Raw genomic sequence first — 17,458 nt, 5'->3', positions numbered from 1 at the left:
GGAAAAGATGGGTCCAAAGCCCACAAAATATATTCCTAAATCTATATGAAGCAGTTTGAGCTTGAAAAATATCCTTGATATCCTTCATACATTCAGTCTCTTCCTCAAAATTCTCTCTTTGTGTTCCTTAAATGGTGTTTCTAAGCTACATTTTGATGATACTCACTTGATTTGTCTTGGACTCAGACCGCTGAAACCTCATAGTAGCTTCAGATATATTTTTAAATGTATTTTTGCACAATATAACAACAGTTTATTGTATCCCCCATCCCTTACATTGAAAGCTCATTTAAGGGGATATTTTAAAGTATGAAGATGAGGGATGACTGCACCAAGGAAAATGTCTTACAGTATTCATATGGAAATTCATATTGGTTAAAACTTTGCAAATAAAATTAAAGGGAATATCATGTTATTGTACATATACTCCCTGTGTTGCAATTTGATATACATATACAGAAAAAAAAACTGTAAACACATTGTTTAATAGTCATAATTTAAGAGGTATAGAAGAGTATAAATTAACCAATAATTAACAAGAAGCAAAAATAAAATGCAATAATATAAATAAAGACAGAGTAAGTAAACCAGCAGAGCTTTATCTTGTCTGTTATTTCACAGCTTCTCAAGTTTATCACTGTGATGTGTGGGTTTGCAATTATCAAGCCACAAATGAATCCCAAACTCCAGCAGAGACCGTTAACAGGAAAAAATGATCTGTTCAACAACAATAAAAAACTGCTGAATTATTCACATATCTTTATTAGTTCTGCTGAATTTTAACAAAGGGGTGGTTTGAATCAAGCCAGAACAGTAATAGTAACATAAATGCAAACAATAATTCTGAAACATGTATAAAATTGGTAGCATTTTTGTTCTCTAAACAATGTAATACTGTAACTACATTTATCACCTACATCAAAAGGAACATCATTTTTGGACAGGGTTGCTATGATTGCACCATTATGGTAGGCCAATAGGCTATCTACACAGTTTAAAAAAACAAACAAAAAAAACACATGAAGGAAAGCTCAAATGGCACATATTTTCTCTGTCAGTTCACCATAATATAATAACAATAATAAAGATGATAATACTATGTAATAGATAAGTTAATATTCTTGAGCAACATCTTTGTATGCTGGCATAAACAACACATATAAAAGCCATGATATTCACATCTGAGTCTACTGTACATCATAACTTGTGTGTAGGACACTACATAGTGCAGTTAGCCTGAATGTTCCCTTTAAAGAGACAGACTCTTCACTTTTCTGATATTTTTTAAAACTTCCTTCTCCTCCATCTTTGTCTAAATGAACTATACAGAAATTTGTTTCTGGAGTATATGTAGACTCCCTCAGTTTGAAATTTCAGTCCTACTCCCCTTGTATCAAGATTTTACTGTACTTAAAGCCCTCCCCTTCCCAAAAAACCTAATATGTCTTCACTGCTGTATTGCCACTAGTCCCTCTATCCTCAATCTCATTAAGCTGAAGCTTTTCATATGTATACACACATGCACACAGCCGCTCTCCCACACATACACACACACACACACACACACACACACACTCACACATTTACAATCTATAACTATTATAAGTATTTCTTTCTAGTTTATCATACATTCTATAAAACTTTTTTTTTTCTTAAAACTTTGGGGATACCGACGGCTTTCTCTGATTTCTTGGCTGTAAATGCACAAAGTGAATGACACAATTATCATAATAACCAAATTCAGATTGTGTGCTTCCATTCATTTGCGCTGTTTTACAGTTCAATGAGAAGAATAGAAACTGTTTGTGAAAGCTCTCCAACGACCTCTAGTGTTCATTTTTTTAGTCACCACAGAGAGTCTGCAGTGAAAGTGAACCAGGTTCCTCCCACATGTCTTAAAACTTATTTCATATTCAGATGGGGTTGATTATCTGCTAAACATCTATTTAATTCAATTTGTAGAAAATATAAACTCTGTTGGTCTTAATGATGTGTTTCGATGGGTCACGAGAGTTGGACCCTGTGCATGAAATGACTTGATAACTGAATCAAGTGTCTGTGTGACCTTTAACATCTGCTGGGATTTAAATGAAACAGTCCAGTTATGTATAGTAGTGTTACGTAGCTGTTTTGCTGTTATATAATTAAAGCACTGAAAATGATAATCACACTCTGGATGTTTTTTTTTCTGATCTATTCCCAGCATTAACTTATTCTCTTCTACATGCTGGAAAGAATGGAGTAAGGCGCTCTCTGGCCAAAAATGAAAGTTAACATCACACACTCTGACCACTAATTCTACTTTTACATTACCAGTGACACAGACTTACAATGAATAAATACAGCATAATATTCTTGTTGACAATATCCCTGATTGTCTTGGTCCTTTTCTTGGATGGGCATTAAATGACCTTTGTATTAGTGCTGTTATCTAAACATTGTCATTTAACATTTTGTTTTTATGCCACCCATCAGTGTGGCACACTTTTCATGAACACTGATAATGCAGGATGTAGTGTGCAACTAGTAAGAGAAAGGCTGCTTAGGAGGTTGATAAATCATTGATAGAGTAAATGTAGTTCAACTTCCTGTTCAGATGATTCGCTTGTTACTTGTTACTGTTGCTGTTAAGTGTCTGTAGTTGCTTTGAAAAGTATGTCAGACTGCACTGATTTATTCTATTGTAGACTGAAATGTTTTGCTATGGTATGTTGAAGTGGTTTAGTGTGAGAGGCCTTGTCACTGTGTGTGTATAGCACTGAAAATTGTTTCATGGAGCTGTCTATATCTCAGTGGACTCTATCCTCTCCAGGCGTGAAGGTCCTGCCCAAGGAGGGGCAAGCTGGTGGAGAGAAGGCGGGCCCTTCTGGTCTTCACAGGGTGGGGAGAGGGTGAGGGTGATGGGACCGGGGAGGGAAGGGGGCTGAGCAGACAGAGGTGAAAGGGTTGGCGGTGGAGGTGGAGAATTAGAGGAGGAGGGGGAGGTGGTGGTGGTAGTGATAGTGGTGGTTGTGGAGGTTGTAGCTGGTTTGGCTCCCAACTGGCTCATGCGTTTTTCCAAAGCCTGATTCTTCTGCAGTGTTTCCACATAGCTCAGCTGCAACTGTGCCTGGTATTTCAAAACTCGTTCTTTCTCGTCCTGCCAGGTGTGTCGCTCCTGGTCAAAGTTGAGAGCCTGACGTTCCCGTTGCTGTCGCTCCAGACGTAATGCAGCCTGAAGTTGCTCTAGTTGCCTGCGCAGCTCCCCTGCTTCGTCCCAGTGACCCTCCTGGACCCGCTGTGGCTGGTGAGCATCTTGACGAAGCTGCACCTCCTGACAGAGTTGGGCCTCGTGACGTAGCTGAGCTTCTTGACGCAGTTGGGCCTCATGGCGCAACTGGACCTCCTGTCGGATCTGGGCTTCTTGGCGGAGTTGAACCTCCTGACGGAGCTGCGCCTCTTGACGCAGCTGTGCTTCTTGGCGAAGTTGGGCCTCTTGACGGATTTGGACTTCATGGCGGAGGTGAGCCTCCTGACGAAGCTGGGCTTCCTGGCGGAGTTGAGCATCTGGTCGGACTTGGCCATCTTGACGAATTTGCATGTCCTGCTGTATATGGGCTTCTTGCCGCAGGTCACGCCATTGAGCTTCTTCACGTTGCTGCCTCTCTTGTCTCTGAGCCTCCTGCCTTTGGGCTTTGGCTTCATCACTCTGAAGACTCAGTAGGGTGTCAGACGTGGGGGTGAGGGAGTTGGTTGAGGGCTCAGAGGGGTTTCGTGGGCAGTGCACAGCTCCCCAGGGTGGCAATAGTCCTGCAGCAGCTAAGTTGGGGCTCACGACAACTTCGGCTCCTCTGCTAACTTCACTCAGAGCCCGCTTTAGACTAAGCACCTCTGCCTCAAATACACCCAGTTTCTCTCTGAGGATGGACACCTGTGGACAAAAAAGGAATATCAAAGGAAAGCATAATTTAGTTGAAAATGGACAATTTGATAACTCACTGTGTTAAAGTTCATAAAAATACAAAATGAACAAGAGGCATTAATAAAAAATATTGTTTATAATGACAATAAGGGACAATAAGGTTATCAGATGTAGTACATGTTTATGCTATATATGTATTTATATATGCAGTCAACTGGATCCAGGAAGACTACGGGACAGGGAAAAAAGTAAGTCTTAAGTCTTGATGGATAGTGGAAGATAAATCCATGTACTCCTGGAGGTTTCTTTATTAAAGCTGTTATCGTCATTTTATATATCAATATTATATTAAATTTGCGTATTGAGTAAGCTGCATAACTCTTTTGATCACTCTTGCATTGTGTTTTTATTGCATCTTTTCTGTTGATGTTTAAGTAATGTTCACTTACTTTACTGTTGCTCTGGATAAAAGCATTTGATAAATGCACAAATTGTCAACTGTACTTAGCATAAAAAGAAAAATGCTCTTAAACTTGATAATCCGTTGGTTATTGCATAACACATATACATATTTTATCTATGTAAGCTGCTTATGAGCTCACACTGCACAAAAGAGAAAATTGTTTTGGCTGTAATAAATGTTGCTCAATCTCCAATTTGTCCTGGTCCCTTTCCCAATATTTTGGAATTCCTCCTTACCAGAGAGGATTTTATGGATTAAACATTCAACAATTTGGATTTAGTGCTAACCTTCCCAATGCAGAAATCTCACTTATTATAAAATATATTCAGACTGCTTTGAATAGTAATCAACATTGTGTTACTCTTTTTGTAGTCCCCTCAAAAGCCTTTAATAAAGTTGATCATTCCCTGCTGCTGCAGACAATTTTCATTTACTGGCTTTAATAATCTGAGTTAGTTTCAAAACTATGTATCATCATCGTTGGATGACATACTGTACAGCATCGTTTTCATGCCTAATCAAGGTTAATCCCCAAGATGTAGTCACTGAGAAATTATTAATATACAATTCTGTGTTGATGACACAGATCTGATTATACAACTATGCATTCATTTAAAAAATATTAAAAGTAAGTATTGTTTTATTATTACTTTGTATTATTTGGTAAGGTTTTTTTTAGTATACTTTCATGCTTACTATTGATAAATGTAAATCTATGTAAATACATTATATATGTATAGAAATATATATTCTCTTAGTAATGTGTATACTTATATTTTGGCCAAACTGAGGATTAATTTCAATTTTCTGTATAGAAACAATGCTGGGAAAACCCCTCTGTCTCAATGCATGGATGCTGTTCACAGTTTGTGGAAATGTGGAGGTGCTTATAAAGTCAACCAACTCAAAAATCACCATCATCTTATATTGTGAGATACTGAAATATGATTGTACATGCTGTATGCTGAATTTTGAAATATCATGAAACTCTATGCTCTCACTGCAAAGTAAAATTTAAAAAATCTATCAAAAAACTTGATTAAATATATTCTTTATTATATTTTGAGATTCTTCTACTGGATAAATTATGCTCTGTGTCACAGTTTCCATCTATTGTAACAAAGTAAAAAAGAAAACTTGCTTCTGACAGTGTCCTCCTCAGCTCTCCCTCACACTTCTCCAGCTCCAGACTCTTGGTGCTGTAGGAGTCCTTCAGGCCCAGCATGGTCTCCTCCCGCTCCCTCAGCTGGGCATTGAGCTCCTTCAGCTGGCCTCTCAGGGCCACCATCTCTCCAGCTCGCTGGGTCACCTCAGCCTGGCTCTCCCTCAGCTGCTGCTTCAGCAGGGAGATCTCTCCTGCCTTCTGACACACCTGCCACATCAAGAGTAAAAGAGTGAGTGAATGGTATCTCCTTAATCCCAAACTTATACTGCATAAGAGTGGATGATTATACACACATGCTTTCAGACACAAGCAGTTTCACACACTCCCCTTATTTAAGCTCTTCACTGCTCAGTCTACCATGATGTAACCTTGATAACATTTTCCTGAACTAGTCAAGCCCACATATTCGTATACTCATTTCCAAGGTTGGGAGGATTACTTTAAAATGTATTCCAGTACAAATACTTACTACCTGTTAAAAAGTATAATCAGTAATCTAATCCAAGTATCACAATATTAAAATGCTATTAACATTTGATTATTTTTTGGAGTACCTCAATACCACATATGAAATAATAAAGACATAATATTAAATAATAATAATAGACCATGGAATAAATATCTGAAAGATGACTTTTACTTAAGTGTATTCTGTAAGACAACAGAACAATGTAACCTTAGAAAAGAAAATGAGGGAACCAAGATTTTTAGCATAAAAAATCCTGAGAGATTTGCTTTTCATTAAGCAAATTCAGGCAGTAGCCGATGGATCTACTATGAAAGTTCACAACACATGGTGTGCATTACAGAGAACGTTCTCAGGGAAAGCTTCTGATGAGACAGCACTTTCCCCACTGGCTGTGTGACGCTATCACACAGGCATACTGTATGTTGCACAGGGGAAAGACCCCCCTCAGGGTATTGGTGTCCACTCTATGAGAGCTTTGTCCTCCTCTTCACAGAGGAATGGCATTGACACACATATGTGCTGCTGCATCATAGGCTTCATTATGTCCTTTTATTTGGTTCTATCAGTGTGATACCATCAATCAATCAATCTTTATATAGTGCCAAATCACAGCAAGTTATCCCAAGGCACTTTTAACAGGTCTAGACTGTACTCCTTAATTTCTGAGTTTTCTCTCATTCAGTATTGAACATGCTCAGCTCACCTCCCATTTGGTCTCCTCCAGGCGAGGCAAAATGTCAGCCTGCTCCTTCCTGTAATCCAGACACTTTCTCTCCAGCTCCTCTCTCTGGGCTAGCAGAGCCGCCATCTCCTCCTGGAGCCTCCTTTTGTCCTGGGACAGACGGGTTATCTGGGCCTGCAAGGCAGTCTGGGAGCGCTGAGCACGACGTGTAACCTGCAGACAAACATACAGACACAGTGTAAGATCTGTCTGTCTGTCTATTGTGGAACACGTGCAGATCCTGTCAAAACATCCTCTGGCAGTTTAAACCATTCAACTGCCAGAGTGTCTGTGAGTGTTGATTATCAGGGACAAATTTGACCTCAATGCCCTTCCGACAGTGTACTTGTATATTGATTCCAACATTAACCAGGTACAGTAAGAGGCAGCTTCTTCCACAGATACGAAATACAAATCAAAATCAGTTTTGAGTGTCCCAAGCACAAAATCATTTTCTCTATGTCTTTACTGCCTCTACACAAATGACACTTTTCAACTTTTGGTTGAATTTTCAGATGAGTGGACCACAGTGCAGTATCATATTGTAATGCAATCGAACATTTGGGCTGTTTAATCTGTTATATGTACTCCAGACAAATTTGTTTTCAAGATTTCCATAAACATTTTAGACATGTCATTCAGGACGCAACTGCAAATTAAGTGCGGTGACATCCTGGTCTTGAGGATCAGTTTCATTGGATGCAGTGTAGTATGCAGTGAGGTCACCTGCTGTAGGCGCGAGGCATAGTTCTGTCTCAGCTCATCCATCTGTCGCTCCCAGACGCGTTGCTTCTCTTCAAACACCTGAATGATTGCTGCCTCACTTTGGTCCAAGTTGCGGCGCATATGCTGCACCTAGTAGACAAGAACAGGAATCAGGCCACAAAGATAATTTATTTCTTAAATATATAAAGCAAATATCTACAAATACTCTTATTTACTTGATGGAAAACTTCATTTTATACCACTTTGTTGATGCACATTTGAACTTTCTTTTCTCTAAGATACAGTACATAAATTATTTGTGGGTTGGACCCTTATAATGAATTTATCGTTCCCAGTTTGGGAGGGTTAAAAGGTCAGTTCACCCACATTGCAAAACAAAATATTTTCTCACTGAACACCTATTAGTATGTAGCCATGCATGGTCCATCTGGAGGCACATAATTACTTTCTTCTTACGAAAAAGTACCAATGAAACCTGCTGAGAGTGAGATGTGTGACTTATCCAGACTAACTGGAACAATTTAAGTTTTTATGCACCACAACCAAATTCTTTTCACCTTCATTGCATTTTCCTGGAGACAGAAATCTCTGAAACACATCTCTGAAATGTGTATGGCTTACTGCTGCTTGAGGTGAACGACTCTCTCTACTTTCACATTGCAAAGGACCCTTAAAATGCAGTATTATTTTAACGAAAGACCCACAAAGTGCAATTTAATTGTAAATCAAACATCTGTGAGTGGCCTCTGACCTCTTGCTCTTTCTCCCACAAACGGTCCTCCAGGTCCTGAATGATGTCATCAGATGAGGGTGAGGGGCGCAGAGGTGCTGGGGCATCACTCAGGTGGCTCAGCCTCTGATAGGATGAGGAGCTCTTTCCCGAGGACGAGCGGCCGCTGTCTGAAGCACTTAACCCATTCTGAAGGAAACAACCAAACTTACATTCAAAAAGATAACACCAACATGCATTTATAACTTTTGGATGTGATATACATGCGACTGTTGGCACTACCTGGTAGCCAGGCTTTTCTAGCTTGTCCAGGCCTGCAGCTGCCCCAACCATGCCCAACCTGTTGATGTGGCTGGTGGAAGCACTTAGAGGCCCCAGGACTGCTGGGGGTCCACAACCAGACCCTGAGCCTGTGTAGGTGGGCAGGCTGGTCAGGGAGTTCCTCCCTGAGTCAGACATCCCTCCCTGAACCACTTCAATACCATTTCCCCCACCCTCACTTCTGCTGACCCTTACTGGGCTGTCCTGGTCGAGGAGCAGGGCCTCTGGGACCTCTCCTGACTCTCCTCCCCCGTCCCTGCCTCTCCTGCCACCTCTTCCCTCACTGAACCCTTCACTCCTTGCCTCAGTCTTGCCCTCGCTTCCAGCCCCTCCTGTCTGGCCCACCAGGTTCTGCATGGAGTGGAAGCTCTTGGGAACCACCGGCTTGAAGGCAGAGGGACGAACAAGGCCGGAGTTGTTCTGCATTGCCTGGCAAAGAGACGACGAGAAGAAGAAATGAAGAAATAATAATTTAACATTGCAGCTGTCTGTCATCATTACAGTAAACATGTTTTAGTGATCAAATTTAGCATTGTGATATGTTAAGCATAATAAAGTAATGTAGCATGGATGCATTTTTCATATTATTGTTTTCTGTATTTGAAATTTGAAACAGTTTGCATTCAGTTCTTCCAGTGGCATTTTGACCTCCTGCAAATGAGCAAAATATATCACAAATAATGGTTTTAAAGATCACTGAAAGTGGTTTTGATCACATTGATCTTGTCTCCTGGTCAAGAGTCCACTGCCTTAGTTGTATGCAAAGATACTTTCCCAAGTTCAGCTGAGGCTAATGTGAAGTTTCAGCAATGTGAGTTAGCCAAATCAAGTGGGTCTGGGGAAATTTGTAACAAAAAGACCACTAAGTTTGGAAGAAGCTTAGGCTTAAATCAACTACAGTATATGTATAGAAAGAGTATCTAAGAGTCTTGAAAAGCGTTAATTTATCCTTTAAAGCTTTAAAATGCTAATGTTTCACTCAGGTTTTCTGAGTCAGTGGTGTCCAACTTGTGACCCCTTGTTACAGACTGTTTATATATGAGTTTTGAGCAGTTCAACTGAAGCATGATTGTTTCATTCAAAGTTTTTATCGGCCTTAAGATGTCAAGCTAACCTGAACTAAACTTCACAAGACAAACACAAATATTAGAGAAAAGTCTTTGGTTTTGACTATATTTCATATCCTGGTAATCATCTTGTTACTCCTTGTGCAGTTGGGAACCACCGTTTTACATCCTGAAGTACCTGCTCCAGTTTTCCAGACACTGGCAGAATCTTGGGTGGGTTATGGTTTGGAGGGTTGTGGCTGGACGGGTTGTTCTCGCTGTCAGTTCTCGCGGCCACCATCTCTCTGTGTTGGTGCTGGGTCATACCGACGCCGTTCTTCTCGCTTGCTCCTCGGCCCACAATGTTCCCACAAAGATCTAGACCTACTGCTTGCATTTCCCTTTCTCTATCTCTCTCCAACCTCTCATTCTCCAGCCTCTCTCTTTCCCTTTCCCTCTCTCTCTCCCTCTCTCGCTCCCTCTCCCTTTCTATCTTCTCCCTCTCAATTCTCTCCCGCTCCCTCTCTCTGGCTCTCTCCCTCTCTCGCTCCCTTTCTCGCTCGAGCCTCTCCCTCTCCACTCGTTCCCGTTCCCTCTCCCGGTTCCTCTCCCTCTCTCGTTCCCTTTCTAACCTCTCTCGGTCCCAGTCTCTGTCCCGGTCCCTGTCTCTCCCCCTCTCACGTTGTCTCTCCCTCTCTCTCTCCCACTCCCTCTCTCTCCTGCCGGCTCCGTTGCCACACTCCAACTGGTTGTTGTTGGATGGGGCTGTCATGGTACATTCAGTGTTGGTGGAGGAGGCTGTTTCGGTGGGCCGGTCAGTCCCAGTACAGGTCCCAGTTCCGATACTAACACTCCCTCGTTCATCGCTAGATGCCGTCCCGTCAGATATAGTCGCCGGGGGGCGGGGCAGCCGTTCTGCGCTGCAGCTGCGGTCGGCAGGGCAACGGCGAGAGAGAGGAGGGGCCCGAGGCAGGGTGGTCCTCGTGCCCACAGACTTCATGGCAAACTCCTGCTCTCCTGCCACCCCACTGCCAACACTGCCCATAGTGGGGTCAAAGGTCAGGGATTAGAGGTTAGGAGTCAGGATTGGGGAGGGTCACAGATACATTTGGAAGTAGTGTGGGTCATCACAACCTAATGCAGGTAGTGGGGGCACACACACTAGAGGAACACAGAAAAACGAAAGGAGTTATACAATATTGTAATTGCATAATAACTAGTTATACAATAATAGCTAATGCAGAATAGATTCCAACCGACATACAGGGGCAGCGTGGTCCTCCTATCATAATAACAATGATAAAGGTCAGATGGATAAGTCTGGACTATCACGTGTATACATATTGAGGGTATAAATAAAGTTAAAAATAAACCTGTCCTCCAGTTGAATGATGCTAATGGAAACAAATCACATTGTTAATTTCTGTTTTTGGCGTCTGTTTATCATGTTGACAATTTGTAGGTGAACAGTGAAGACTCTTACTGCTTTGTTTCCATCAGTATCACTGGACTGGAGGAGGACAGTGTTTTATTTGTGGACACAATAACAGGAACACCCGCATAACATTATGCAATAGAAAACAACAGCTCTGCAATAAATACAGATTTAGTGAAGCTTCATTTTTGTTAACATTGTGTCAGAGAAGTGTTAATTCAACTGGTCCAGACTATAACATGGATTGTCATGAAAGTTTGCACAGAGGATGAATCTTGACTTTGGTCTCTAACTTTAACTTTTTTTTTTTTAATCTTTGAACTAACTTTTTTTTTTTTTATCACCACCATATAGTTGACATTTTTGATTTTCAGTGAAATGTCTCAACAAATATTGAATGGATTACCATGAAATTTCATATTGAGGACCTTTACTCTATTTACTCATATACCACCATGAGCTCAGATTTTTAATTTGTCCAATGTTTTGGTTCATTAAGTTCCTGGACAACTAAAGATATCCCCCTCAGCTGTACTTTATGTTTAGTGCTTATAGATTGCTAAAACTAAACTATGACTGAAAAACATGGTACACTGACATTATTAGCATATTAGCATGCAAAAGTATAGCCTCACAGAGCCACCTGCAAAAGTATGTTGTTGATACTGTGGTTGATGGTGGTGGTGTTTTGGATTTCTTTATAAAGCAAGGAGTAAAACAGGAAAATTCAAAGTTTCCTGTATCATCAAAATCAAAAGTTTAACCAACACCTCTCAACAAAAAATGTCCACTGAAAAGTCCTTATAGGGATTATTTATTTGCAAGTTTCTCTGTGTTTGTGTCCATCCTCTTGATGTACACACAGTTTTTAGGCACACCCAGCTGAAATGAATGTAGTCCAATATGAGAGCTTTGTAATAAATCCCACCTTCATGAAGATTATAATGTTCAGTTTCATTGAAAATGTTTTAGACAGGTGTTGATTCAAGTTTTTGTTAATACTGGAGGTTGTAGTTTGTGATGCTGTTGAAACATATTGCATTACACTTTATCATTATTATTATTATTATATAGATTACCAACCATTGCAAATACTTAGCGATAAAGCGATTAGCTGCAGTCTTGTTTGGTAATACACACTAACAAAAAAGACTGAAATGGCAAATGCCTGATGGCCTTCACAGTTTTTACTTCATGTTGAGACCCTGTCTGACAGAGGGGCTCTGTGTCAAAATCTACTTTTAAAAACCTTTACTGTTAGTATTAATGCAAATTCTTGAACAAATTTGCATTTAAATCAATTACTACAAGCTAACAAACTAACTAACTAACAGAAAAGCTTTCGGGAAGGTGTGGTACTTAAGGAATACTGATTGGTTTCTGAGGCTCCGGGATAAAGGAGTAACTGAAAAAAACATATGGTTAAACAGTTTAAACAAAAACTTAACATTGTAATCTTCATGAAGGTAGGAGTTCTTTCATGGCTCTTGCATTGGACTGTGTTAGTTTCAACTAATTAGAGGTTGTAGTTTGTTGCAAAGTTGGATTGTACTGTCTTATACTGAGAGATGTTTCTAGTATTTCATCCATTGTGAAATTTATATCAATGAGGGTAGAGGGTGAATATGAGCAACACCTCTCTGTGGGCATCCCGGTTATTTTAAGGGTTTACGATGCTGACCATGTAATCGACATATCATATCATATCATGTTTCCTGTTCACTTCATCCAGTCTAATAAAAGCACAAATGCCCCCCCAAACTCTTGGGAAATACTTCAACTCAATTAAACAGCAACACAAAGTACAGCCTCCAACATGACAACACAACTCTACACACTTCTCTAAAACAGTTTCAACAAAAATGGACTTGTTATAACCTAGGATTTATTGAAGAGCTGTATAGGTGTACCTAACAAACTGCCAACAGAGTGTGGACTGCAAATGCAAGCTAATATATATACTGTATACTGTATATATTAATACAATTTAATTTGCAGCAATTAACAATTAATCATAACATGAAGTATTACAGCTTTCTGACATGTGAACATCGCCATCATAAAATCCATACAGTAGCATATTAACCTTAATGTGATAGATAGATAGATAGATAGATAGATAGATAGATAGATAGATAGATAGATGCAGTATAGTCAGTGCACCTCCCCTTCTCAGCCCATTTACTAGAGGTTAACTTCCACTTGGGTGAATAGTAGTAGTAGTAAAATACACTGCCTATCTATCTGCTGCTCTGCCTCAATCCCCTCCCCTCACGACTCCCTCTCTCCCTTTTTCTCTGCATCCCTGGGCGGCAAGGGCGGCTTTAGCAGCATCCGCATCAAGCCCTGAATCGACTGCGCTCCCAAGGCCCGTGACTAAAAACAAACGCACGATTCTCGCTGAATGAAAAACACCAAAATCAAAATGCACAGCGTCATTGACATTGACGTCGTATCATGCAGTAGCTTTGATTTACCGATTGTAGCATCCTGGCGGTCCATCATCAAAGGCTACTCACTATTATGCAGCTCGGCGGGTTTGTAAGATGGCAGCCTCAATAAACAATATTGTCACAAGACAGCAACGTCAATCCTGGTCGGCCGATGCTCTGAATTATTCTGCGATGTTGCCGTGGGTCGGTAATATTAGGGATGCTGTCTTCGACCGCTGTCAGCGTCGGATGCTGATGATGGAGTCGGTCGGTTGATACGCGCATCAGCTGAGAGACACACACCCACCTCTGGTCCCGCCCCTCCGGCTGCATGATACAAACGCCCCCTTTTGGCATCCATCCAGTCAGTGCTCTCCCTCGGGAAAAGCCTATAGAGTCATATACAGTCCCCTGGATGGATGGATGGATAGGTGGATGCATGCATGGATGTATGGATGCATGCATGGATAGAGGGATGGATGGATGGGTGGATGGATGTGTAGATACATGCATGGATAGGTGGATGAATGGATGAATGGATAGATGGGTGGGTGGGTGGGTGGATGGATGTATAGATACATGCATGGATAGGTGGATGAATGGATAGATGGATGCATGCATGGTTGGATGGAGCCATAAATGAATGGATGAATCTTTAAGTGGAGACAGTAGGCTAATGGTGTTTTAATTTATGCCATCAATGTAACAAAACAAAAACAATCAGATTTAGTGATAGAACACAAGGGAATAGAGAAAAACGCAAATAATTAGACATGTAGGCTAACTAATGCTTATTTTCATTATCGATTAATCTGTTGATTATTTTCTCAATAAATTGTTTTGTCTAACATAGCAATAAATGCCCATTATAATTTCTCAAAGAATGGGTTCACAGTTTTACAAGACTTGTCTTAAAACAACAGTGAGGTGCCCAAATGAACATTGAACCATGTTTTCTTGCTGTAATCATTCCTCCTGTTCATACTGATCATTAGAAGATCCCATCGTAATGCATTTACAATGTAAGTGATTGGAAACCAAATCCAAAATCCTCCTCCTGTGTAAAAACATATTTAAAAGTTTATCTGAAGCTAATTTGAAGCTTCAGCTGTCCAAATCAGTCAAATCAAGTAGATATGTTTCAATGTTGCAGTCTTTTTAGACTGTTTTTAGTGCCAAAGTCAAAGGGAATTTGATGCTAAAAAGATTGTAAATGTGACAGATGTCCACTTAATATAACTCAGACTGCTTAAGCCTCATATAGGCTTCAAATCAACTTTAAATGCATTTTTAACAGGAGGAATGATTATATCAAGAACAAACCTCTTTCACTGTTCATATGGACATTTGACTGTTGTTTAAAGTCAGTCTTGAAAAAATCCTTTAAAACTAAAGGCAACAGTTTTAAAATACAACGATATTCAGGTTACTATCACATATATCAGCTTTAAATTGTCACATTTAAGAAACTGCAATCACTGACTATTTGGCATTTTTGTTCAAAAAAGATCAAAATGTTTTCTGTATTTAATGTAAAACCTGCTGTAACACTGTATATCATCCTGATATCAACTTAAAGGGGTTCTCCCCAACAATTTAGATAAAACTTCATTAACAGATGTGACCAATGTAATGAATTCATGTCTAGATGTGAATTATGTCTGTTTTGGGACAATGCACAGCTTAATCACTGACTCATCACTGAAGTTCCACAAGTCTCCAAAGAGTCATGTGATTCAATAATATGCTGTGTTGTGACTGCCTGCCATCTTTATTTTGCATTTCCTCGATGCTTCCTCCTTTCTTTATTCCTTGTTCTATTTCGGTGGTTCCTGACCTTTTCAGTGGATAGCAGTTTCCTTCCTTCCCTGTCTCATTTTCACTCCATATTTACTTTGCTCTCATTATGATTGTTGGTATTTGGTGGCTCACTCTCTTCATTTCTTTCCTTTTGTTACATGACGTCTTATCCAATGTGCAGCAGTTCCTGTTGAGGTGCTTGTTTCTGTTAATTTTCACATTTTTCAGAATCACTCAATCAACTTAGAAAATAAAATATGATGATTATTATCATCTTTGTGCGGAGACACACGTTAACTTTTCTGAAACTTTTCACACAGCATTGAATTCTTCTTCAGGTGCTGTTGTTTGTCCAGACTTTTCTTTCCTCTTCTGCCTCTTACTTTTTTGTTTACTGTGAAGTTTTGTGTCTGTATTTATTACACGTTTGTTATATTATCTCCTGCTCTCTTGAAATCATTACTCATCCAGCTCAGTTTTGAAGATCAATTTTCTCCTTCACTCTTCCTTGCTTTGTTGTGTTTCTACAGTAGTGAAGAAAATGAGCATCAATGTGTCCCTACAGGACTGGAGAGGAACAACCAGAGCAAAAAAGCACATGTAGAGTGAACTCTAAAAGCTCCAGGGCACAGTAAGCATTTTCTTTTGTGGATACATAAACAACTACATGATCCATTAAGTGATTAACTGCAGAATATATTTGTATATTTGCATATACATTCCCAATCAGGTTACTGCTAATTAACTATATAAAGAAGAGTTACAATGTCATGTGATTTACTTGTATGATGCATTTATGTTCTAATGTGAGAATTGTTACACACTTTTGGTACCTGAATCTATAATGTCAGTTTTATGTAATCTTTTTATATAATAAAATGTCTGAACCTCATATTTTTTTCTGTACATTTGTCCCCGATTGACTGTCAATGGGGGAGGTACTGTACAAGGACTTCCACAGCTGTAACAATGCAGTGTTGGCATGAAGGGGGAAGACACTGGCCTCTCTGTGAACACAAGGGATGCTCTGGCTCAATTTGGCCACATGGGGGTGCTATGATCTATTAAATCCAGTTCAGCTAGCACCCAGTTCCTCAATATGTTTATAAGTATGTATTCAATATATTTTGTATGTTGTATTATGTCTCTATTCTTTCATTTTATGTCGGTCTGACGTAACTGAAGGTACAAATGTGCTTTATATTGTGAGTAAAACTTTATAATGCAAGTATAACATAATTTTAAAGTTTTGTTATTTGCTATGTCCTGTTATGTTATCAGCATTGTTGTTTTATTGGCATCTGTGCTCTTTGTTTTTTCTTTTATTCTGCTTTGATGCACAATTTATCTAGAGAAACTACTGTGTGCTTAAAATGTGCCTCATGAATTAGTTATGTTAACTTATATTATATTATATTATATATTTTCAGCAGTTCATTAAAATCTATTCCTAATTACAATGTAGAACTATTTCTGCACACTATAGCTGCTGTGATGTTTCAGTAGGGGAGAGTGGGGTTGGTTGTCACATTCATTAGATCTCGGTCCCTAGAGGGCACTGTTAAAAAGTTTTGGCACTGAAAGTTTCAGAAGTAAACCACTTGACATTGAAGTGAGAGGACATTTATCAATCAATCAATCAATCAGTCTTTATTTATATAGCAACAAATCACAACATCTTTTAAAAGGTTTAAATGAAACTCAGCCTAACCCGAACACAGTCTGAGTTAATCCAGTTCAGTTAAGCAAATCATTACAGGACCGTTAACCCTAACCCGACACACAGTTTCAGGTATAATATTTGTGGTTGAATTGTGTTTCTAATAAAAGTAAATTGAGAAAGTTTTGGAGTATAAACATATGTTTTTCTAAATTAATAGTTAGCGCTGCATTCAAATAAACCAGTCTTTAATAGAAAAGCATTTTTCCCAGCATGAGACCCCCAAAATAGACTGCATTGTATACGCCGGCGTGACTTAAACACTGTTTTTTACGGTAATTGTTCCATTTACTCATGTGGCATACTTCACACAGACCCCCCTTTCTCTTGATTTTCTCCTCACTGTAAAATATAAAGCATGAAAGGCATCAGTTCTGCCTGCTGATGTTGGGTTATAAAAGCCCAGTGCTCACATCCACCTCACACTTCATCTATTCTTGTTCTGGTCTGTCCTCTCCTTTGACATCAGTTACAATCTTTCTTTCTCATCCACTTTTTTCCTCTTAATTTGTTTGTGTTCTCACCAGAG

The 17,458-nt window shown here is 39.6% G+C and overlaps 1 protein-coding gene across 1 annotated transcript; it reads right to left on the bottom strand.

Moving 5' to 3' along the window:
* Positions 1-2,782: 2,782 nt before the first annotated feature.
* lzts3b (leucine zipper, putative tumor suppressor family member 3b) lies at positions 2,783-9,939 on the bottom strand. The gene is made up of 8 exons (XM_053325732.1): positions 9,742-9,939; positions 8,458-8,925; positions 8,197-8,364; positions 7,446-7,574; positions 6,702-6,893; positions 5,506-5,736; positions 3,419-3,910; positions 2,783-3,364 (listed from the first exon to the last, which is right to left on the bottom strand). The coding sequence occupies exons 1-8, from the start codon at positions 9,937-9,939 to the stop codon at positions 2,783-2,785; spliced, it is 2,460 nt and encodes an 819-aa protein (XP_053181707.1).
* Positions 9,940-17,458: the final 7,519 nt, after the last annotated feature.

This window comes from Scomber japonicus, chromosome 9, assembly GCF_027409825.1.
Source record: "Scomber japonicus isolate fScoJap1 chromosome 9, fScoJap1.pri, whole genome shotgun sequence".
In the NCBI taxonomy this organism is placed as follows: domain Eukaryota; kingdom Metazoa; phylum Chordata; class Actinopteri; order Scombriformes; family Scombridae; genus Scomber; species Scomber japonicus.
This window is presented reverse-complemented; position numbering and strand designations above follow the sequence as displayed.